The sequence below is a fragment of the Blennius ocellaris genome (genome assembly GCF_963422515.1).
Source record: "Blennius ocellaris genome assembly, chromosome: 12".
NCBI classification, from domain to species: domain Eukaryota; kingdom Metazoa; phylum Chordata; class Actinopteri; order Blenniiformes; family Blenniidae; genus Blennius; species Blennius ocellaris.
This window is the reverse complement of record NC_137661.1, coordinates 21329534-21353229: the sequence shown is the minus strand read 5'-3', so window position 1 is coordinate 21353229 and position 23696 is coordinate 21329534. Positions and strand designations below refer to the sequence as shown.

The 23696-nt window shown below is 39.5% G+C and overlaps 1 protein-coding gene across 1 annotated transcript in view; it reads right to left on the bottom strand.

Moving 5' to 3' along the window:
• Positions 1-23696, bottom strand: part of znhit6 (zinc finger HIT-type containing 6) — a 29099-nt gene extending 5403 nt beyond the window's left edge. Inside the window, exons 1-8 of the mRNA XM_080505620.1 lie at positions 23582-23696; positions 23282-23347; positions 22055-22161; positions 21813-21898; positions 20672-20775; positions 8205-8273; positions 8009-8089; positions 5572-5652 (exon numbers count right to left, since the gene is read on the bottom strand). Coding sequence (XP_080361746.1) covers positions 5572-5652; positions 8009-8089; positions 8205-8273; positions 20672-20775; positions 21813-21898; positions 22055-22161; positions 23282-23347; positions 23582-23694 — 707 coding nt within the window. The 5' untranslated portion in view covers positions 23695-23696. The remainder of the gene's footprint in view (positions 1-5571; positions 5653-8008; positions 8090-8204; positions 8274-20671; positions 20776-21812; positions 21899-22054; positions 22162-23281; positions 23348-23581) is intronic.

Here is a 23696-nt window from a genome sequence, read left to right as displayed (position 1 = left end):
CTCTTCAAAGTCCCTAATTGCTCTTGTCGCATGTTGCCCGGAGAGAATGCTTTTTCAATCACCAACCCCGCACTCCATTGTCACGTTTTTTTTTAAATGCTTTGATGGAGGTTTGGGTTTCCGTCTGTGCAATGCAAGGCCTGGTCCCCAGCCAGACCTCATGTGACCTCTTCTGTGGGTCATAACACTGGAAACTTTCAGTTAGATTGGGGCAGTTCACTTGGAAACAAAACACCAGTAATCTTTGTTGCTAACACTTGCAGCTGCACCAAGTCGACGCCATTCGTTCAGCCTCCGTGAAAGGGAGCACTACTGGTGAACACTTTGTCTTCAATACAGCTGTGAACTCGTTCTCAGAAATGCCATGAGAACAACAACAGTCGGGCACGAAGATTGTTTACACAGCGTCAAGCTGAAGTAAACGCCAAATATTATGGTGGTAGCCAATCTACCTGAAGCAAACTGGGATTTTGACGCTCACACAAAACAAAAAGATTAACACACTTCTTCAAAAACACGGGAAATCTCTTACACATCGGGTCCTGTCTTAATCAAACTTTAAAAAGTTATAGTTTGAAATCTGGTAAAATGCACTTCCAGCAAGATAAAAGCTCTTTCAATCCAGAACTTTATCTGCATTGTTTCTAGTCAAACATTGTATTTAATTTGAAATTGTTTATCAATATTAGACTGACTACTATAAAAATCACTAGACAAAGGAACATTTCTGGGTTTTAGTAAAGAGTCAGGTAAAATCTACTTATCGGCATATTAAAGTCACATCGACCTTGGCCTTACTTTTCATTGGAGGACCTAGTTGAGATGTTGATGCAGGTGGTGCATAATAAAATGAAATGGCCGCCTAGAATAGTAATCTTTGCACCTTTAAGCATATTTTGGTGTTGGGGCTGCAAAATATTGTATTTGTTCAGTACTTCATGATTCCAAAATACAGCCGTGACTTAATCAAAGCATGAGGGACGATAACACCAAACACTTTCATTATCAGCTGCAGCTAATGCACTTCTATTTTAGAAACAATGCAGAACACCAGTCCAGCTTTGCAGGAAAGCTGAAGAAGCATCTGCTGAGCAGAAACTAACTTTAAACTGTAGCTTCAGGGAGAGCAGATCGACCAGTTCAGGAAAGCTCAAGAATTGAGTTGCCACAGGTATGTGAGGGAAAGCAACAGCTGGGACAGAAGAGAAACACTACTGTCTTACCGGGTCACATCAATGGTGAGGAAACAGAACACCAGAAGTTTGTTTATTGGCTAAACATTTAAAAACCGCATCACATCATCTTTATATAAAACACATTGTGAGGTGTGGATACTCTGTGGGATGAGAGGGGAAAGGCAGTCACAGCAGTGGAAAGAATAAAAACAAAATGTAAAAAAAAAAAAAAAAAAAAAAAACCAACACAAACATCCAAAAGTGTGTAAATGGTTCTTTTGATGCAGCCTGTGTCTTTTCCAGTAAGGGGATGCTGGTCATACAGCTATGTTTAGTTTAAAACAGGAGCTCTTTTATTGGAACAGGTCGATATTCCAGTAGACATTCGACAACAAAAACACAGTCATACCCTTTTGTGTCACACGTGGCAAATTACCCCTACGTAGTCATGACTACCACTAACCAAGACTTCATAACATTAATAACACAGTTCAAAATTAGGGGTTTCTTATAGGGCTGCACCCCCCCCCAGCAAAAAAAACAAACCCCAGAATGGCCTGTTTGTGGTCGATATGCTGTGACCTTATTTGGGACCCCAAAAATCAGGCCCTCTCCTCTTATTACATCTGGTCCTGTTATGCAACTGGTGGTAACCCTGCTGGACGGGCAGCCTGATTTCGTCTCGTTTAACAAACTCCCTCCTAAGGTTCCAAATAAACACTGCATGAGAAGTGAATCACACACCACCAGACTGTTGTTATGCACACTGATACTAAAAGGTATAATGGCATGAGAGGAAAGGATTACTAGAGAGAGTGTGGGAGGATGTGAGAGTGATTTATTATTTCGGAACTACTTATTACCAGCAATCCAACAGGACTCTGGCAAAAGAAATGATTGCTGACTGATCTGAAACTATGACTATACTAAGCTAATAGCGGTTGTGAATCAGACGTCAAACAGTTCGAGAGAAATCGATAGTGCTGTAATACGGAGACCAACTGTCATGACTCATTGCTTTGGAAATAAACCAGAGCAGGAAATACACCACCAGTGAAATGTTTGGACACACCTTTTTCAATCAATTTGTTTCCCCCTCCACTATTTACATTGTATATTCGCACTGAAGGCATATGGAATTATGTAATTAACAAAAAAACCAGGAAATACCTCTTCAAAGATTCTTCAAAGTAGCCACCCTTTGCTTTGTTGACAGCGCTGCAAACCTTCGGCCTTTTCACAATGAGCTTCATGTGGTCGCCGTCCAAAATAGTTCTCATTTCATAGGTGTGCCTTGTCAAGGTTCATTTAAGGAATTTCTTGTCTCGTTAAAGGGGTTGGGACCGTCAGTTGTGTTCTACAGAAGTCAGGTTGGTACACAGCTGACAGTCCGGAATTTTTTTTTTAAAAACTGTGAATGTGTCCCAAAGTGCAGTCGCAATAACAATCAACAACAAAACTGGCTCACATGAGGACCGCCAGAGGAAAATGATACGGAGATTCACCCCAGCCGCTGAGGATAAGTTCATCATAAGTTCATCACCAGGCCCAGAAATCGTAAGTTAGATGGAAAAAACCAACAACAAAAAAAAACATAATAAGGAACATCTTTTAACATACATTGGGAACAAGATCTGGCAGAGGTATTGTATAATGTTTACCTGGTATAACTGGTAGAGACAATGCAGATGGAGTGATACATTTTGTAGACGTGTAACAGGACGACAGGAGTAACTAATACATTATGGAAAGGATGATGGTGATCCCCTGTGATCTGGTGGCTTACTTGAATGCTAAACAATTTAGGCAGGACGGTTCAGTATGATCAAATCATCGGACTAAAATGAGTGACTATGTAGGGTGGTTTTGTTTTCAGCTTGATATTAAGAAGATCGTACCTTAATGGGGGTGTTCAAGTTAAGGAATGACTCATTGACTGATTATAGGCAGTGACTGGCGTTAAAGTGTGTAAATAGTAATAATCAAGGTTAAAGTGTTTTCCTGATAATATGTAATTTTATTTCACCCTCACTCTGTGTACAGTTACCTAGAAACCTCGAAGTCATCACTTAGTTGCTGCTGCTTTTCTTTTTAAGCAGCAGAGCCTAAAAGCCTCTGTCTGAATTCTTCTCGCATCTGTTTATGCAGTTAAAATGCAGAACAGCTCTCCACATTTTACCAGAGATGTCTGCTTACTTTTGAAAGTATGATGGTAACTGCTGACTGGTGCATGTTTGCCATTCTTGGGGGAGTGACTATGATGATTTACAGATGGGGTGACACGGCATGCGCAACCCGTAGCCAGCAAAGATTAGCATGATCATATAGAAATGTGAAGTTATAGAAGTATAAGGCCCGTCTGGTCCATTCTTTTTTAAATGGTATAGTGAAAGCAGCTCCAACATCACTACAGCTTTCGTAGAATGAACTACAGCAAGACGAAAGCGTTTAAGGTTTATCTGCACATGCTTATAACTATAACAGTTTCTTTGATATCGCTCTAAATAACACTCAAACTCGGAAGTAAATGTATTACTTTACACATGTTTTTTTTTTTTTAAAGCAATTAAAGCTCATCATTTTAAGATAGACATGACAGACGCATACAAATGAGTAAACTGTGGTTAATTACAGTCATAAACAAGCCTGTAATAGTTGTTATCATAAATGTGACACCGTAAAGGTGTGTGATATCAGAGATTGTGAGTGACTCGTGCAGTCACAGATATAAAAAGGTGGCCATCTGACAGCTCAAAACTCACATAAGTCAGTGAATTCTCCTATCTCCACTCATAAAATTTACATTTTCTGCATGGGCAAAGTGGCAGTCCAACCCCACTTACCTAAACAGAAAAGAGCCTGTGTGTTTGTTACATGTATGAAAGATGTGAGGCTTCATGACATCTTATCATGGTCTGGGGGGTCAGGCTCATTAGCTCCAAGAATCATTCACTAAACAGCTAAGTGGAGATGGGAGACAGCCAAAGAATCCAAAAGTAAGCAAAGCGAAGTTGCGCTATCATCACTGTCTGCCCCTCTACCCCTTCACCTGGGGCATGTTGGGGAAAAAAAGAGAGGGAGAACTGCTGGGAAGTGAGAGTACACATGAAGGAGTGGACAATTTCCTTGATCAATGGCATCCTCTATGAGAAAAACCTTTCCATCACAACTTCAATGCCAAAAGTCTGCGTATGTTTGTCGGAATTTACAAGCCAGTGATGTCATGTTCATAAACAAATTGTGCCGATTTCCTGAAAGCTGGATAAATCACTTGAGACTGGCAAGCTTGAGAGAACGGTCAATACGGTCACACAAACCAGATGCCTGCGCAATGACACGCCTCCGAAACACTTTTGAAGATGGGAAAGTGTCTCCAACATTGTGTCAAGTTTGCAGAGGGGGCAAATGTTTTTCAGAAAAGTTAAAAGATGTCAAATAAGGTGACGCAGTTCGGTGATCACAGAGAATAATCAGTATCTTCTTTGAAAGTTGATCAAAGTGACAAAGCAGAAATACTACTATCCTCATGTCTTAAGCTACTCCAGTGAGAGCTCATTGTTAGTTTCACGATACGCTGACATATGAGGGTCTTTAATGATTTAAAAGACCCAAGAAATGTCAAAGCAAGTTTTGATTCCGTAAATTTGTGTATATTGAGGTAGTGTGGAGGCTCTTGTATTGTATGTCCATTACAAACCCAGTTTGAGCCGATACTCGAGCCAATGCTGATGTTCACACAGAATAAAATCAGTTGAAAATGCATGTGCATTGTTATTGCGGCAGCCGTTGTGATGAGAGCTGTGTTGTTTGTGAACGACCCATGAACAATGTGAACCGAGTCGCATTTGGCTGTGAGCTGTTTTTTTTTTTTTAGTACTTCTGTGTCTCATAGTCTCAAGTGTGAAGACCCCGGTTTATTTATGGGTCAGGGCCTGCATTTGTTTAGTTTCACTTGTGCATATGTGTGATTTAATAGGACTAAATATTGGACATTATAATAACATTAAATGCTATTGAAGGTTGTTTGACAACATTTATCCTCAATGAAACAAAGTTTTGTTTCACTTCAACTCATATCACACCATATGCATTTATCCGCAGTTTTCAACAGCTCAAAGTTTGACAACATTGAGCTTTAGTAAAATTAAATGAATTAATTTTAGAGGTGAATAAACAGCATGTGGGCTGTTGACTGAGGGGCTACACCTAAACCCTTTAAACTGGTGATTAACCCAATAACAACTTACCCTGGTATACTCTAGCATACAGTTTGCTAGAGTTTCAAAGATGTGCCTGCAATTTAAATAAAGACCCGCCTGGATATATGTCAGCTGAAAACTGAGAGTGTTAGATGATGTTTGTGATCACAAGCACGATAATGCGAGACATGTCTCACCTCACAGAGTTGGCCTTTTCCCGTTCGGCTTTCATGAAGACTTTCACATGGTCAACTGCAGACTGCACATATATCTTTAACCTGGAAGCAGAAATCAACATTTAGGACACTAAAAGCTGCAACATCTCCCATAAGACATCGACAAGCAATGAAGCGCAGTGAACAAAGGTTTTAAATAGTCACCCGTTTGAAGGGCTTAAAGAGGGTTAAAGAGTTTAAATGATAAGTGCAACATGACAATGATTACATACGCACACATTGATAAAGGGTTCTGGGCTCCTGACATCCACAGCACCTGAGAGTTTGCAATAAACAGCTGACCAATGAGCCATAGAGGGTTAAACCTCTCTCGCTTGACACTGGGCAGTCTATGTCTAAAGGGCTGGCAAAGAACCAAGTCAGGTATCTATTTAACAAAGTGCACCTGTTTACAATGTGCACTCGACGCAGGCTGGCCGATTACGGCTGACTGTTATCAGTGTAAAAGGTTAGGCCAGGGGAGTCGGATCACTGTTCTGCTGGAGGTTCAGATTAGACGTACTCGGTGCTCTGCAACAAAACACTCTGCCTTGTTCAAAGGCTGCGGTCCATGCTGGAGGAAACACAAACTTGGGGAAATAAAAGAGCAAAATTACAAAGAGAAATGTGGGAGCTGATGACAACTTGGAGACACACCATACAACCATTTATTACTGGAACTGCAATAATGAGGCTGGTGTGAAAGATGAGAAGAGGAAATTAGCTTTGAAAAATAGTGTGACAAAAATCCCCAGAGTAATATAATATAATATAATATATAATAATAACACAATAATCCATACTATATTATGCAGAAGTATATCTAAAATATGCTTGTGGTAAAGAAAAATGCTGTTTGCCTTATGAACAGCTCCCTGTTAAAGGCTCTATCTGTGGCTTTGTTCCTTTCTCCACAAGGCTCTTAAACGTGCAGAATTATTTCTGTACTTGGTCCATAACAGTGTTATAATCCTTAAAACATAATCCTGCCAAACTCAATTAAAGGAGCTCCGCTCTGTCAGGGGAAATGAACCTACTTCAGGTCACCACAAGTAAACGTGCAGTCATAGTGACAAATAATGATCCTTGTAGTCAACAGGGACGTGTAATTAACAACAGCCATGGTGTTTTCCTGCTGCAGCTGACAAGTACAATGCAAGTACATTCAAGACGATGTGAGGCAAAGTGGTGTTGACATTCAGTGAGAAGCCATGTTACAGATGCATAAATATGCACGTCAGGAGCCATTACTGTGAGTGATTTATTTAGATTTATTTTCCCCCAGACTTCCTCTGTGAAAATGTACAAACTTAAAAGTTGTTGGAAACAATAAAAATGATCATTCAAACTATTTAAGACAATATAATAGGCTGAGCAGCAGTCAGTGTCCCCACATATTTTGTTTTCCCCTCATATAGATTAAAGAAGCGCTGACTTCTGGTTTTATGATCATACTGCATCTTTTCAGTTTCTAAGCATCAGTCGGTGGTTGATACATTTGGTCTGCTCGATGAAGCCCATTTGTCTGGGGTTACGAGGGAAAGTGTAGTAAAATGCATGAATGAATTAACCATGGTGATAAATGTGACTACACTTGACACGTTCACCTATAATAACTGCCAAGATCATGGGTGCAGCTTTAACTTCAGCTGGTCAGATCACCTGCAAACATCCGAGCATGCTTACGTCTGGCTCGATTCCTAAACTCTCAAATGAGAGACGGCTACTCTAAATATATTTAATTTAAGGCAAAAATGGATGAAGATAGTTGCTCATATCTTAATAAAGCAACTTGATTACACACAAAAATACACATTTAGTTTAAAATATACATTGTTGCATGTCATGATGTGTCTTGTATAGCAATATTGCAATTGTATTAATCTCCCAAATCCCAATAGGAGGGTCACTCCACAGAAATGTCTACTCCTGGCATGGCAAAATGATTTATTTCTGACATTTACACAAGGTAGAGACTCACACAATGTCAATATTTTGTGCAAATGAACTTGACTTTATAAAATTTGTCATTTAGTTAATTCCTACATCACTTTTACACAACGTTTTAGGAATGAAGCAGTATACCAGAAGATATGGCTGCAGATTCTCTGACTACCGTTAAATCACTTCTAAAATACACAATTTTTACTCTGCATTTTGTTCAACACGTCTTGTTAATAATGGAGTTTAACCATTACATTTTGTTGGTTTCGCTGTCACTGCTGCTTTTGTATCAAGGCGTTTAGTTCATTTTCCTTGTGAAGATGCTACATGAACACAGGTGACAGTAATATGATAGCTTAAGAGCCATAAAGTATTTCTCAAGAAAATACTGTGTTACGGGAGTGCTACTTTTGTGCATGACCAAAACCAAAATACTCCATAGATTTTATTATGAATCAAAATTAACAAAACTCACTTTTGACGTGCAACGGGATCAGACTCTGTAGGATGAATGTAAGCAGTCAAAATCTCTACTAAGGTCTTCTGATCGGACACCCTGCAAAAACAAGAAAACGAGATATCATTGGAAACATGTCGTTAACAACCCCAAACACTTGCATTGAGCAGAAACTTTTATTTGCATACTATTGAAAACACGTTGAGTCACTCACCTCCTCTGAGTGAACTCTGAGCTGCTTTGAGGAAACATGAGTTTCAGGTGCCACAGGAACTGCTGTCCTCTAAAGGAGACACAGATCCATTTTCAGTTTGAGGTTATCAGAAACAGTTGTGCTTGTGGTCTGGTTTTCAATGGATGACCACACTTGTTCTCGCATAGTCTTGCCTTCACAGCAAAACACAAATGTCCTTGTTTGAATTCAGAGCATAAAATGGATTCAGTCTTAATCAATCCAAGACAATACGCCTGGGTGCTTCCAAGACTTTGTCCATCTGTGTCATTGCATGTGTGTGAATAAAAAAAAATAAAATAAATAAGAGTCACCATGGTGACTATGACATATACACTCAATAGTAGGACACCAGCTGGTGGACATCACATAATAATCACTTCTTCTGGGGTAATGCTTTGGGCAGTAACTATTAAATGTGGTTGGGCTTTCAGGGTTGCTGGGCGTCCTCTACAACCAAACAGTTATTCCCCAAACAGCTGCACTGTTCATATACACACACTACCGTCAGCAGAAACAGCCAAGAAAATGTAGTACATCAAAAAAAGTGTGGTGGACGAAAACAATAAGATGTGATTCAGCTTTCTTTATTCTCCTACAATAATAGATTCATGCTTTTTTTAGACAAATGATCATAATTGAAAACTTCTTCAGTTCTTTCTCTTTCCGACAGAAGTCATTAATTTCTGGTTCAAATTTGGGGGTTTTGCTGGGAATGTTCTTGCTGGGAATGTCTTTGATAGTACATTTCGGGTGTGACTTGTGATGAAAGCCAAGGGAGGCGGTGTTGCTTCCTGGAAACTTTGGGTTTCATGATTTAAAAACAATAAATAAAGACAAAAATGATCAACCACAAGTATAAGTAAAAACATCATAATCACTAATGTAGTTACAAATCACGTAATAACCTTTGATGATGCGCTGACTACGCCTGTTAACGTGAAGGGTATCGCGTTTAAATATACAGGGAGACACTGTCGATGTGACCAGATTTTCTCCTTCAAACTTTGTGAGGCGCCCATAAAAGTGACACGAATTCCACATCTTTCCATTAATTACAAGGAATGGAGGCGAAGAAACTACTGGCACAAGCATCTAAAGGCCGGTCCCTCTGGACTCAGGGAGCGACCATGCTGAGAGCCGAACGCAACTACAAGGACATACATTGACCAAGACCACAGAATTTCACCATGTAAAAAGGTGGAGCCGATTCATCAAGCTCTTCCTCATCAGAGAGAAAGTGCAGAGCCCTTGATAGATCTTAAGGATGAATATGAGACACACCCTCAGAAACACACAGAACATAATTGCAAGGCACTCACAGGAGACCTTGTTATTAGGGCTTTTGGTATTCACCAAGAGATTTTTCAGGGCACGAGATGGAGGTTTCTCTTGATACTTTACTTGAATATAAACTATGCTACTTTCACTGAACAGATTGCAAAGCATGGAGGGGAAACACAGTGCAAATATGGTTTCCTGCATCTATACACCGGAGCAAAAACCTCACAATGAGAATTATTATACACAGTTGTGCATGTTCCCGGTTGTGCTGAATTGGCCTGGTCTTGGCTAAACTTGAAGGAAATAAACCCTAATGGAACTGGTTCAGTATGTGCAATGAGAAGAGGTAAATACATTTTCCATAGTGGACAGCTGTTGTGGTGTATCCTCTGCAACGTATCTTCCACAACAATGCTGCATTTTTGGATAAATATCTTGCATGTTGGATTATTGTAGTGCATTTTTTACAAGCTAAGCACTCATCAACACTTTATAAAACGTAAATAGATGTAAAAACCAAGAGAAATTCCTCCATGGTTTGAGTCAATCAGACATGCTGGAGATGCAGTGTTTTTGAAGCATCTCGGTCATGCGATTAGAGCCTCATTAATGCTGCATTCAGAATTGAATCAAACCACACAAAAGATTGTTTGAAAATGGACTCGGACATGCCATTTAGCGAGATTGAGTCTTTTTGTACCTGGGTTTGCCTCAACACACCGTTAGTGATCAGTTGTTGTTTTTTTTCCTTCTTTTTAACCAGATTGCAATATGGAGTTGATGATTGAATCCTAGAAACCTCCCGGAGCACTCCAGATAAGCAACCACAATGATGACGAACCAAAAACTACCGCCAGCTTGTTTGGATGTCAAAGCTACTCAATTCAACGAAGGATATCCCATCTGCGAAAAGCGACAGGGGAGAGAGGGGAAGCAACCTTGAGGGGAGGAATGTGACAAGTGTTGTTTTGGCCTCCATGTGGTGGAAGAAGTGTGGAATCTAACTGCTAACATCTTGGAGCCACATACCGTAGGCTACCATCAGAGGTCTTGTACAGGCCGTGCCTCGACGAGTCGGGATTACTTTGTTGGCACGTGCAGAACAAACTAGACAATTATAGAGGTGATCATAATGTTTTGGCCTTATCCAGGCAAGTCAATATGCTGTTAATTAGCAACAGAATTTTTTTTTTTATATTCTTGGAATGAAGTTAATTGCACTCTTTCGAAACATATTTAAGCTACTGGTAATTGGTTGTCGGGAGCCAGGTTGACGAATGCAGCAAAACATTCCTCAAACACTTGAAAGATTAAAATAATTATAATCAAGGAAATGTCAAAACAAAAAAACAGTTTTTTGTCAACACGGGTTCGCGACTGTAGAGGTTTGGGGGCATACAGGTGGCAGTTTAAACAACTAAGGATATTTTCTTTGTTTGGTAGTTAAAAATGGGGTCGGTAATGGATTTAAAAAGAAAAATGAAAAACATTCGGAACACTTAATGAAAGGTAGTTGTGACCTTTCCCTTGGCTGCAAGGAAGGAGGTTAAATTGTATGTAGAGACGGCGACAGCAGCAGGTATGTTGGAAGTGTAGACAAGGGGGTGGGGGAGGATTCCCTACGCAACTGTGGGAGGTGCCGAACACCTCTAACCCCTTAGTCAGAGAAATGTATGTGCTTGCTTAGTTTTGGCCGAGTTTCATCTCTGGTGCGTCAACGTGTGCATGTGAGCAGGTATGTATGCGTTTGTGCGTGCAAGCAAATGAGGGTGGAGCACCAGGTGTGATGCCATTATTCTGTCATTACAGCAAATGGAAACTATGTCTGTCAATGGAAAAAGGGGCTTGGCCAAGGATACGTGCAATCATTTTAGGCAAGACCACAGTGCATACCTGGGAAAACGGCTATCATTCATTGATGTGAAAAAAAAAAAAAAAGAGGGAACAAGCAGCATAAAAGTCAAAACAGAAGCTTCCAACAGCCGGGGATGACTGCTTTGAATGCCAGAATCTGTGAAAAAAAAAGATCAGGTCACACTCCCAAATTCTTCAAGGTTATTTGCAGGATGGCCTCGAGCAAGAAGAGGACAACAGTGGCAAGAAGCAGGAATTGATAGATCCCTTCCTCAAATAAACAAGAAAACATCCTTTTGAAACAAGTATGCACCAAAATGTTAACCTCATCAGAACTTCATGCAAAAATTATCAAATACCCTATAGAGGCTGTATCAAAAGTTATAGATGCTTTATGAAAGATTATTCATCAAAAGGCTTGTTGGGTGTTAACAAATATGAAAGTGAAATATGATTGATAAATGGCCAGAGAGGAGCTAAAACATTTTTTTAAAAGTCAACATGTTTCATTGCTAATATTGTACAACTGCTCAGAAACATCAGAAAACGCATAAACTTTGAATTCAAATACGTCAGTAGGTGTATGTACGGTTTGTTCTCCAAACACTCAAATACTATAATAATTCAGGCCAGTTAAAGATCCAATTTGGATCTGTGAACTTTCTAGATTCTGTGTATTCTGTCGGACACTGGACCCTTGGTGTTTGGTAAAACACCAATAGATTTTCCATTTATTTTCACCAAAGCCTCTTTTGAACATTGTGAGGACTGGAGTGGCCAAATCGCTCTGCTTCACAAGTGGATGCTTTAAAATTAGAAGCACAACAGCATTTTGTTGTCATCGCTCAGCTTTTCAACCCATTAAAATAGCTTGTTAAAAAAAGCACCCAGTCAATTAAACACAATAAAAAGAAAAGCTGCAAAGTTTCAATTGGAAATAACACATTTATAATAAAAGCCAGACTGTTCCTGGGATTGTCTGGTAGTTAAAGTTTTTTGGTCAGAGTCACAATATACGTTGGAAATACTGACTTTTTAAACTTTAATTATCCATCATTTTTAAATGAGCTGTTATAAAAGATAAAAAAAAAAAAAACATTGCTGGTTGCTTCCTGTGATTCCCATTTGTGCAATAGGGTATAAAAAAAACACTAAAGAGAAAGTTAACAAATTAAGCCTTTGGATTTAATATAAATATGTGTGTGTGCAAATTGTACCTCTCCAAAAACGTAGCTTTAAACTTCTTTTGCCTATCAACTCAAGCCCTTTATTATTTATCTATCAATCTGCTAAACCCTTTATATCTAATTTACAGTCACAGGGGAAGGCGGCAAGTGGGCTGGACTCAGTCCTCGCTGAAAATAGGTAAGACAAAAGGCTCTTATATAGTGGATGATCCATCGATGAGTCTCCCTCTCAAATGACTGTAGTGAAAAATATTGCACTGGATGCTGATACCATACAAGAAATAAAGAAATTTTAAATAGAATTTTTTTTTTTTTTTTTGATCGAGGCACTCCAGAAATATAATGCCAAGCATATGTTAAGTTTTATCTTTATACAGATCCAACAACAAATCCCTGTATCAGGACTGCAGTACGCTGGTTTGTTCTAATGTCTGATCGTCCTCTCTTTCCAACAGGAAATCTTAAGAGATGAAAACATCGCAGAGCTATTCTCATCCCCCTAAAAACTTTAAGGATCAACAGTAATCACGACCCGAAAAAACAGGTTTCTTCGCTGACTTGCGGTTTATAATGCAACATGCGTACCACTCTTTCGCTATAATCTGGCTGTGTGCCAAACCTATTTCATATAGTTAAGCTACCTGTCATTCAACAAGTTGTTTGATGAATATTTCCTCCTGGGGGGGGAATGTGCTCTTAAAGCAGTAAAGCAGCAGGTAGTTTATTACTCATGATTTTAGCGTGAATCAGAGTCTGTGTGTATGTGTGTGCATATAAACTGCCTTAATAGCTTTTCAAACAGGCATGTCTTCAAGTAAAACCAGCTACCGACCCCTGTCAGACAACTCCACGGCGACGCCCATTCCACACGGTAACCGGCCGTGTGCGTCAAGAAAGGCAGAGCTTTACGCGGCATCGGTTGCCATTTGTGCTCAAATGGAGCGTTTGCATTTCAATCATGGACGCGGTGTACAAACTGAAGCGTGCCAAACCAGTTAGCATCTCAGGACACAACTTTGGCCGCCACTTTAAACCTTAAAACTGTCTGCCTCCATGTCGGAGACAGAGACGCAAAGCAGATTTAGTGGAAGATGGATGAATTCGTTAACAGGAACGCACTCTTTCGATTAGGTAAGCAAGTGGATTTGCTTGTGCCATCAGCACCAGAGAGCATAAAGCGTGACTGGTGGTCTGGCAGCGGGAGCCGAAATCCGTCTGGCTGGACTCGTAGGACAGATGCAACAAAAATGGTGTAGCATGAAAATACAAACATGTGTCCCTTGCTCATCGGAGGCAGATGCAAGGATTTGGGTGTCGAGTGGGTGTTGGTGCACAGCGAAAGACAACTAAGATTCAGAGAATGAATTGTTAACATCAGGGGGTAGAATGGATGAGAGGAATGAAAGGGCATAGAAAACATTACAACTGCAGCAATTTCACATATAAATCAATCTTGGTGTTGTATGTATATTAGAACCATGATTCTCAAACTGTGCTCCCTCAAATGGCACATGGGGGAGAGTCTAAAATTGAATAAAATTGTCGAAAATTGATGTTAAACTATATAAAATTAGAAAAATAAGTCAAAACTTAACCCTAACCCTAAGCACATAGCTGATAGGGCAAGACTGAGGGTCAGCTATAATATTGGTACTTGCACAGAGAGACAATCACAAACATACATTCACTTCTATTCTATCTAATTTCAAGTCAATACTTAGTTTAGTGAGCATTGTTTGGATTGTGGGATGAAGCTGGACAACATGAAGAAAACAAACAAGGAAAACAGATTTTACTTTTTTGAAATGATGATACAAACACATTTGGATAATTTAGTTGAAGACAATTCTTTCCCAGAAAGCTCAACGAAAGTCTTTAACTTGGACTCGATATGAAGATGTTGAAACAAAAAAAGCAAAATAGAGACACCTTTTTCTGTTTATATATTCATATCACGAATGGAACAAAAATGACATTTAGCTTCATTCTTAAATGTGTAATAAGATATGCATGTTGAGTAAGGAAATATATGAGAAATTCCTCAATTCTGTCAATCTGCTATAAAAAGGTTGCATAACAAATGGCTTCCTGAGAAGATTTTGTCGGATTTGAGGTCCCTTTGAGACTTTCACATACTGATTTTTATCAAAATTTATTACGAACCAAACATGGATTTCAAAATGTTCTAAAAATGTTGTCACCTTCAGTTGACTTTTTTAGACAGAAAGCATTCAGGGAAGGGTTCATAGCATTCAAGCAATTGATTTTGGAGAACACGTGGAAACCTATATGCACGTGCGAAGTGGTATGCATCTCTGCTGAATGGGGCAACATCAGGTTTCTGGCTAATTCAAAGTTTGGAATTTCTCGCAGAGCCAGAGAAAGCAGCATGTTGCCCACAGTTACGCAGCCAATCGTGACGACAATGTTCGTAACACTGATGAAACTCCTTGCTTGCCATTCTGATGTGAGGTTTTGCCTCGGGTGGCAGCAGACACAGACTCTGCTCTGCATCAGCACTGGTTAATCAAGGCTCAGACAGCCAACAGCTTTTCTGTTGGACATCTAAAACAAAAACAAACAAAAAAACTAACTCTTTGAGTAAAGCAGCAGCTGATTGTGTGATTTGAACCTAATTTCTGGAAAGTAGAAGTCGTGCTGTAAATGACCGTGAAGTGATGGAATAGTCGTCCCTGGCTATGAAATCTGGGCTGAAATACACTTCTTTTTTTGCTTTCATCCATTTGTGCATTTATTCGTCATATGCAATAGCTCACAGTCCACTCTGGTTTCTGCAAACCCGCGATGAATGTCAATGCAACAGTGGAGCATTTTCAAAATGCATTACTTGCTCTGATGGAGGCACTGGGATTTCAGTCCTTTTCCATGGTGTCAATAGCCGACAGCAAGATTTCAATGGGGGAAGTCCATTACATCGGCATTTTCTATTAATTCTTTGAGCTTTAGGGGAAAATAAATGTGGCTTCTATTTGATTAACAGAGTTTACCTGGGATCCATGGAGCTGGAACCAAAATGGCCTGATTTGGAACCAAAGCAACAAGAACCATGAAGTAACACAATCTTAATCATTGTTTCTTATTAATGCATCGTTTTCACTCGTCTAATGTTTTCTCGACTTACATACGTTTTGGTCACTGTCCCATCGAAAACTGAGTGAAGGTTAGGGTACATCGTAGTTATTGTAGTGCTTTATGGCATAAAAATGTTCATCATCAATAAATACAATTTGTACGTGATGATAAAGATGACAACCTTCCTTATGGCAATTAAGCAAACACTAAGTGACAACAATCCAGTTTTTTAGGGCGCTCACAAATCTTTTTAAACCTTTTCAATACCGTTTTACATGTACACCCCTGTTGGAAGCCGAATCAACCAAATCATTCCTACATGCACCGCAATATGTGGAACACAAAGTGAAAGGTACTCCAAAGGTTTGTTTCCAGATACTGTGAACAAAAAGAGGTCTCCTCCATCCCAAAAGAATTAAAAATTGCTGATTGGCAAGACATAGAAACATGATATACAGGACACCAAACCACAGCGGATCATATTACTAATTATCTGGGGTTATTAGAGAAATATGTTCAGTTATTACGCACAGTAACTGCTCCTGAAATGTGTTGCCCAGTTCACTCAAAATGCCTAGGGGGAAAATGCCCTGCCATGCCAGGCTGAGGTTGTAGAAAACATAATTCCACCCTAACACAACTACTCCCAATGTTCTGCCAAATGCCAGCTATTATATACTTACCCTCCAAGGGCTGGACCAAGAGGCAGCCTGTAATTTTTTGTCAATCTCTTCACTGTTCGTGCCTTGTTTTTGAAATTAGTCATTGGTAAGAGGTGGAAAGAAACTAGTTGTGCGGCCATTATTTTTGCATACAAACATTTAATCATAGAGACACGTGCTCACTAACTCACATTCGACCACATATGCTCACACGTGCGCACGCACGCAGACACACATCATGAAAGCCCTCCAGTCAGCTGTCTGCCAGTAATGATCCTTTTCTGGCAGCGCGAGTGCGTAGCATGAATATGTCGCTAACCAGCTGCAGTCACAGTGCTCTCACATCTGCTTTTTATATTATGTACTTGGGTCCATTCTGAAGCACATGCTCCCTCGCTCCCTTTCTATTTATCATATACCTTTCATCCCATCCCTCATGTCCGTTTGCCGCTGTGTGAATGGGACACTGTTGCGGTTAGTTTAAAAAAAAAAAAAATCTTCACAGTGAGACATGGTGAGACTAACCAGACTAAACAAAGAGCGGCGGTGCAGCTGGACGGGGACGGTGATTTCTCTACAGATACGACAATAACAAAAGCATAAAGGTTTTCGTGTCTTCTGCCGGCGCAGCTGTGCGAATCTGAAAAGTCTTCCAGGTGGCAAAACTTTAAACTAAATCTCGCTGGGCATTCGAAGAAAACTTTTCAGGCACCATTTAACAAATGCGGAACTGGAAACTGGAAGGTTGGGGCCTGTTGCGATATCCTGACTTAAAGTCGGCTCATCCCGAGACATGCACACTTGAATCGCCACCTGCAACGCCACAGACAGACATGACAGGGTGGCAGACTCGAAGCATGGAAAAGGAGGTGGTGAAAGGGAAAGCAACAACATAAAACCAGCTGGGAGGACTTAACAAATGTTTCTTTTAGCGGCAATCCTGATTGGCACCTTATGGTGTCCCAGAGCATTTCAGACTTAAATATGCGGTTCAATGACGATTCATCACCCTCCTTTCCCCTCAACTATTCCTCCACTGTGGGATTAGAGCAGCAGAGCTCATGATGAAAAGGAATAGTAAACTGATGGATGGGAGGTTGTCCAGGGAGAGAAGCTCAGAAGTGTGTGTGTGAAAGAATTACCCAGCAATTAAGAGCCTGACAGAAGCATTGGGCCAAAACCTTCAAATTAACAAAAGTCTGGTAACTTAGTTGCTATTTTTTTTTTCGCTCATCACTTAATAGTGTAACCACATGTTAGGTGAAAAAGGCACCATCTTCAACTGCTGGTGAAATCAAACCTTAAGGACAACTAACATATACACACACACACACACACACACACACACACAGACACAGACACACACACACACACACTTTAAACTTTCCAGCAGCTGCCTCCAACTCCAGAAGGCTGCAGCTCGGGCTACCTATCCCTGCAGTGGGGTTTGACTAGACTTTAAAAATTTTAATTTCGCCTGCAACAAATGTTCCTAAACATTTTCAAGACTCAACACAGAAAGTTGGTGACTTGCAAGGGTTAAAGCTTAATATGACTACTGTACATTTATGCATTATCAATGAAGAAAACCGAAAACCACGAATTTACAGTTTCTATAAAATCTATTACGAGTCAAAAAAAGGGAGGGTGTACAAAACTGGAAAAAAAACAAAAAGCACAATATACACCTATAGCTAAAAATACAAAAGCCATTAATATGAAACTTTAGTTGCTCAATAATTCAAACTAAGGCCTCACTTTATCAATATTATCATCTGCTTTGGTGAATCCACCTTTTTTGGAATTCCCCTTTGTATTCTTGTTTGGTTTGACATTATCCAGGCTGCAGTGAACATATTTACATGAATTTTAATTTTTAAAACAAATTCAAGACAGTGTTGGGAATTCCGTTCTAGCATTGGGCCACAAAAACAAACGAGTTCCCTCCCCACTTTGGGTCCTGACTCATTGTTAGGGAAACCCTGAGCTCGAAATTTCAAACAAGGCAGCGTGTACAAATAAAGGGCTTGACTTGATGTCAGCTGTGTCAGACACAAATGACTCCAACCAAACAAGGAGAAACCCCATTCAACACAAACATCTTGATTTTAACTTCCACAAAACACTGACTGCCACTACTAACATTGCGAGCCAGGCTCATACTGATTTGACCTGGATACGGCAGATTCTTGCCCAAGATTCAAAGAAAAAAGACGCCAGAAGGTTGATGGACTAGGATGAGCTGACATCCAGAGTACTGCATTGCACCTTCTACTTAAATTGCCTTGTACTTAAGCAGCATATAAAATCAGATACAATTATTAAAAATTGTGATTAAAGACTTCAGAGAGCGCTTGATAGAAATAATTCATTGTGTATTTCCGAGCATTATCCTTTTTTAAACTTGCCAGTTTCTAATAAAATCACGGTTCAGTCAACCAGGGACGACCAGGAACATATTCAGTTAATATTCTACTCAACTACCATTGAGTGGAGAAAGACAACAATCCCTGAACTCTCTCAGTTCTTCTGACAGTAGCAACAATGCCAGCCCATCAATTACATTAAGATTAGTCTATATCTGCTGTAGCAGCCCTGACTAAACCTCAGCTTACCTTCATAGGAGCCGTCTGCACATTCATGGGTTTGTTGCTGCTTTTTTGTGCTCAGCAGGTCATCCCTCTCTTTAAGGGTTTAGTATTGAAATTGTATATATACTTTTGTGACACATTTTGCATTAGGTGGTAGTCGCAAGTCACTGAAGCACCCAATTGTTCTTCAGTTAAGCTCTTCAATTTGTTAATCTCGTCGAATCAGTAATTACCAAGAGCTGCAGAATCTATTGTGTTTATTATCTAATCTACCACTTTTCTTATTGGACTGAAGACAGACTTGATGCTGTATAAACTAAACTGCATGATCTGGGCTTCAGTGAGCTGGGCTTCATTCTTACAGCACAGCACATAGACACACATTTTAAAAATACATTATGTACCTTTGAGAACTGTCTAAATCCAGTTTATAGAGCATCTTCCACCAACTGACTTCAGCTGAACTCAAATATGAGTTGAGCTTATGTGTCCCACCACAATTATACAGCTATGAGTCGATTATTAAAGCAGATCCAAATGAAGGTGAACAAAGTAACAGAATAGTTCGCTCCAAAGTAACTTGTTTCTTTTCATTACCAGCAGGCATACATTTAGATTTCTCCCTTATCAGTCATTCTAATAAAATACAAACACTTCCATTTGAAAGTGTGCAACCTTTTCATCATGAGACTCATCGTGACAGCAGCCGGTTGATGAATCACACTGGCAGCTCGCTGTGGTTTCATTAACCCCGACGTGTCAAGGATTGGTGTGACTATCAATAGTACCTGCCTGCATTGCCTCAGGTATATTTCATGGGCAGACGTCTGTGTTTCACCATCACGCTGCCATGGAAGAACCAGAGGGAAGCCAGAGCGAGACACTGCTGAACTACTATCAGGGCTTCACAAGAGTGCCATCCTGTGGCAAAGCACAACAGCACTAATCAGTAGCTCATTCTGCAGAAGATTAAGATCTTTACCAAGCTGTCAAATGATGTTTTCTCTCAATGAGTGCAAAGTAAATACAGTCATCAAGTTCTTATTTATAATTTCTATAATACTGCTCAGGCGGAAAACGTAATTTTAAAGCTTTATATTACCATAAGTGCGATTGTCCTATAGAACTGGTATTTGTTTTCACTACAAGTTTTGAAAATATGTAAAAAATTCACGAAAAGTAAAAAGTGCAAAGTTAAGGTGGTCTTACTCTAAGTGAATCCTATTTTCTCTATCCTTTAACATAATAGTTATTCATGTTGCATTGTCAATGACGCAAAGACAGTGAGGAATATGATTTAACAAGAAAGCGTATTGCCAGTGCTCGAAGTCAGACTATAAGAAGATATTGTCTGGTCATACGAAATGAATTCAGAAGTGTCTCACAAATACACGGCACATACCATCCGGGAGCATTAGATGTCACTGTACGACAGAAAAATGCTGCAACATTACCACAGAAAAAACTCCATTACATTTACATTTGACTGATAGAGTGAGCAAAATGTTGGCAAAAAGAAAAAAGAAAAAAAAAAGATCGAGGCTTATCCAGGATGCAGTTACATCTGGACATGGAAAAACATATGTGATTTTTATGATACCCATTATGTAACCTACATGTGTCCTTTTCCTCTCCATGACGCATTTTGAAAAAAATGCAATTTATATGGAGGTGTGACACACAGTTCGAAAGTTACAGTGCATCATTAATGTGGGTTAAAGTGACGTCGATTTCCAAACGTGGGTTATTGCATAAGAACTGAAGTACTGTATTCTTACTTTTTGGTAAAGATGGTGGAGTTTTCTCGGCTCTTGGTGAAGGTGATGGGGAGTAATCTCAGTGAGATGTTCATCCTGTAGGCAGCGGAGATCATTTTCTTGGCCTGGACAACGGAAAAGTAAAGACAGTACAACACATTCAGATTAAACTTTTATACAATCGAAAACACAGGGTCACCTCTTCTTTTTAGTCTGGATCTGGGAACACCACGGACCATCTGATTTTACTTCAACAATATAACAGGAGTATGAACATGTAAAAGTTTGGATAAATAAGTAAAGGCCCAACCCCATTATATTTACGTTAAAATCCCTCAACTGAAGCAGAAAAAAAACAGAAAACTGTTTCACCTTCTATTTGAAACGTTCCTCTAAACCAGCGATGACAATCTGTTTGTTGCCTTATGTTTGTGTCATCCCCGACCCAAACCAGAGTTTGTATTCCACCCTGTAATCCGCAACCGACATTATGACGATCTATTTTTTTGGTTTTTCTGTCTTTATATCCCCTAAATTCAACAAGAACGGCAGAAAGTCTCCACCTCCGAGTCTGGTTGTGCAAATGTTTTCCTGTTTAAAGGCAGTTGCTAATATCCATCACCACCTCTGCTTGCTTAGGCAGAATCCTTTAATCATTCTTGGCAGAAGTACCGTGAGATGACTGCCGTCTTTGGTGTGATGTATATAAAATTGGACTGAATCAATTCTCAACTGCTTTTCTGTGGGTCACCTTTGCCTCTGGTCCCCCAACACTAAAATAACAATCAAGTAAGCATCGTCGAGTAGTCTAACAGGTGATTTACAATGCTAGTGGGTAGTGACACAAGTTCAACAGTTTTGTTTTGGTTTTTTGTTCATTATTTAGTCAGAGGCTATATTTATCATGATTAAAATTCCCAAAAATAACCAAAAACTTTTTCTTTTTTTTTAATGTGTAGACTACAATTAACTGTCTAAACAAGACACATCTCTAAAAACATTAATTTGTCTATTCCCATTATTCCTACAGTAGTCTACTTTGGTTGGACATGGTCACTTTATTTCAACTGTTCGTGAAAAACTTGCTTGAACTTGCAATCGTGTGCCAAACACCCGGGCATCTTGCAAACAATACGAGCAAATGCAAAGATCAGATGCTCACTCCCAAAGTGATATGGGGAACAAGAGCAAGCTTGTCTCTTGTTGCACCGTCGGAAAATCGTCCAGCGTCCTCCAGAAACCTGTAATCTGCAGGAAGAATGAACACACAACGAGGAAAGTCAAAGTGAAGGACAGGCACTCAATTACAAACCACAATCGGAATATATATAAGATTGAACAAAGAAAATGATTGTGAGATATCACAATTTATCTTGTTTTTCCATAAAGAATGCCAATGCTCACCACTGAGAAGTGCCATTTCATCGAAATGTGACAGAGTCACAAAAGCAGTTTTGTTTCTGACTCCGCTGCATCCAGAATCTTCTTTGTGTTTTTTCACACACAAAATACTACAAAAAAAAACCCAGAGACCACAATGTGTTTAGTGACTTTTCATATATTCAGGTAGATTTTTGTCCCCCCACACAGACGAGGACAGATCTGCAAAACAACAGAGGACAGAAGGTTTTTTACCCTAATAGCTATGGACTTATTACTTCAATACGCACTTGTATTGTTTGCATTTTTTGTAGTTGTGCTATTGTGTTGTAGTGTTGTACTATTGATACATTAATATATTTTCAAATATAATTCATTAGAAAATATATCTAAATGACTTACCCCCACATACCAATAGAGGGACATCACCAGTACACAAGCTACCACAGTTTGAGAATCACACTTCTATTACAAACTATTAATTCCATACACAAATATATTCATAGATGCATATAAACCCACATTTGTGCTAAATATTTCTCTTTATTCATGTCACTTGATCTGTCATAAAAGTTACTGTAACTTGCATTTAAACCTACATCCTTTGCAAAAAACACTCATCCATAATCAGTCTTTAAAAATGCTTATGCGTTGACTGCTCAAGAGGAGCAAAGTGCTTTTCACTGTTGCCTGAGGGCTTTTGGATCTCACTATAGACAGTTCATCTGGAAAGTATTGACAGTGCTTCATTTTTTCCGCATTTTGCCGTTCTAGCTTTATTCCTGAATAGATGAAATTCCCTCAAGATTCTACACACACTACTGATTAATGAAAATGTGACAAGTTTTTTTTTTTCTTATTTTTGCAAATGTATTAAAATGAAAAGAAAAAATAATAATAATTGAGAAATCACATGTGCTTAAGTATTCCCAGCCTTTGCTCAACTTGCACCGTTCGCAGTAATTACAGCAAGAAGTCTTTTTGAATATGATGCCACAAGCTTGGCACATGGCGCTTCGGGCAGTTTGACTCATTCCTCTTATTATCTCACCGTGATTGAAGTTAAAAAGGGGGATACAGGAAGAAAGCAATGGAAGAATACGATCATTGTGGAAACCCCAAACAAGGAAATGACAAAACAAACAACAACAAAATCAACAACAATATCACCATCAACTTAACCCTCTCGGACTGTTAATTACCACAGGCGTGGAGAATAAATATTCGAATATTTGCTTTAAATAACCTCACCTGCAAGAATGTGTGAGGCAGGCAGGACATCTGTACTTGGCTTCATCAGATCCACAAACAGCACAACTGCAGGACAGACAACATGCCATCATATAGCTACTGTTTTCATGTTAACAGTCATCCAATCGTCAAGTACAAATAAACCAAATATAAAAACCGGCAGGGCAAAGTAGTGCAAATACTCAGATTATTGCTCTGTTAGCCACGTAGTGAATAGTATTGGCTACAATAGGATAATAAGAGAGAGGGTACACATTTCACCAGGCTGATTCTAGGCTTGTTGGTGTTTAAATGACTCACTTCGTGAGGGAAATCTTCCTCTTGGTGCCTCTCTGCTCTCCCTCCACCCCGCCGCGGTCCTCCGGGCTCTCCACAGACGGCATTATTAGACTTGGTGGTATTATTGAGCACATTG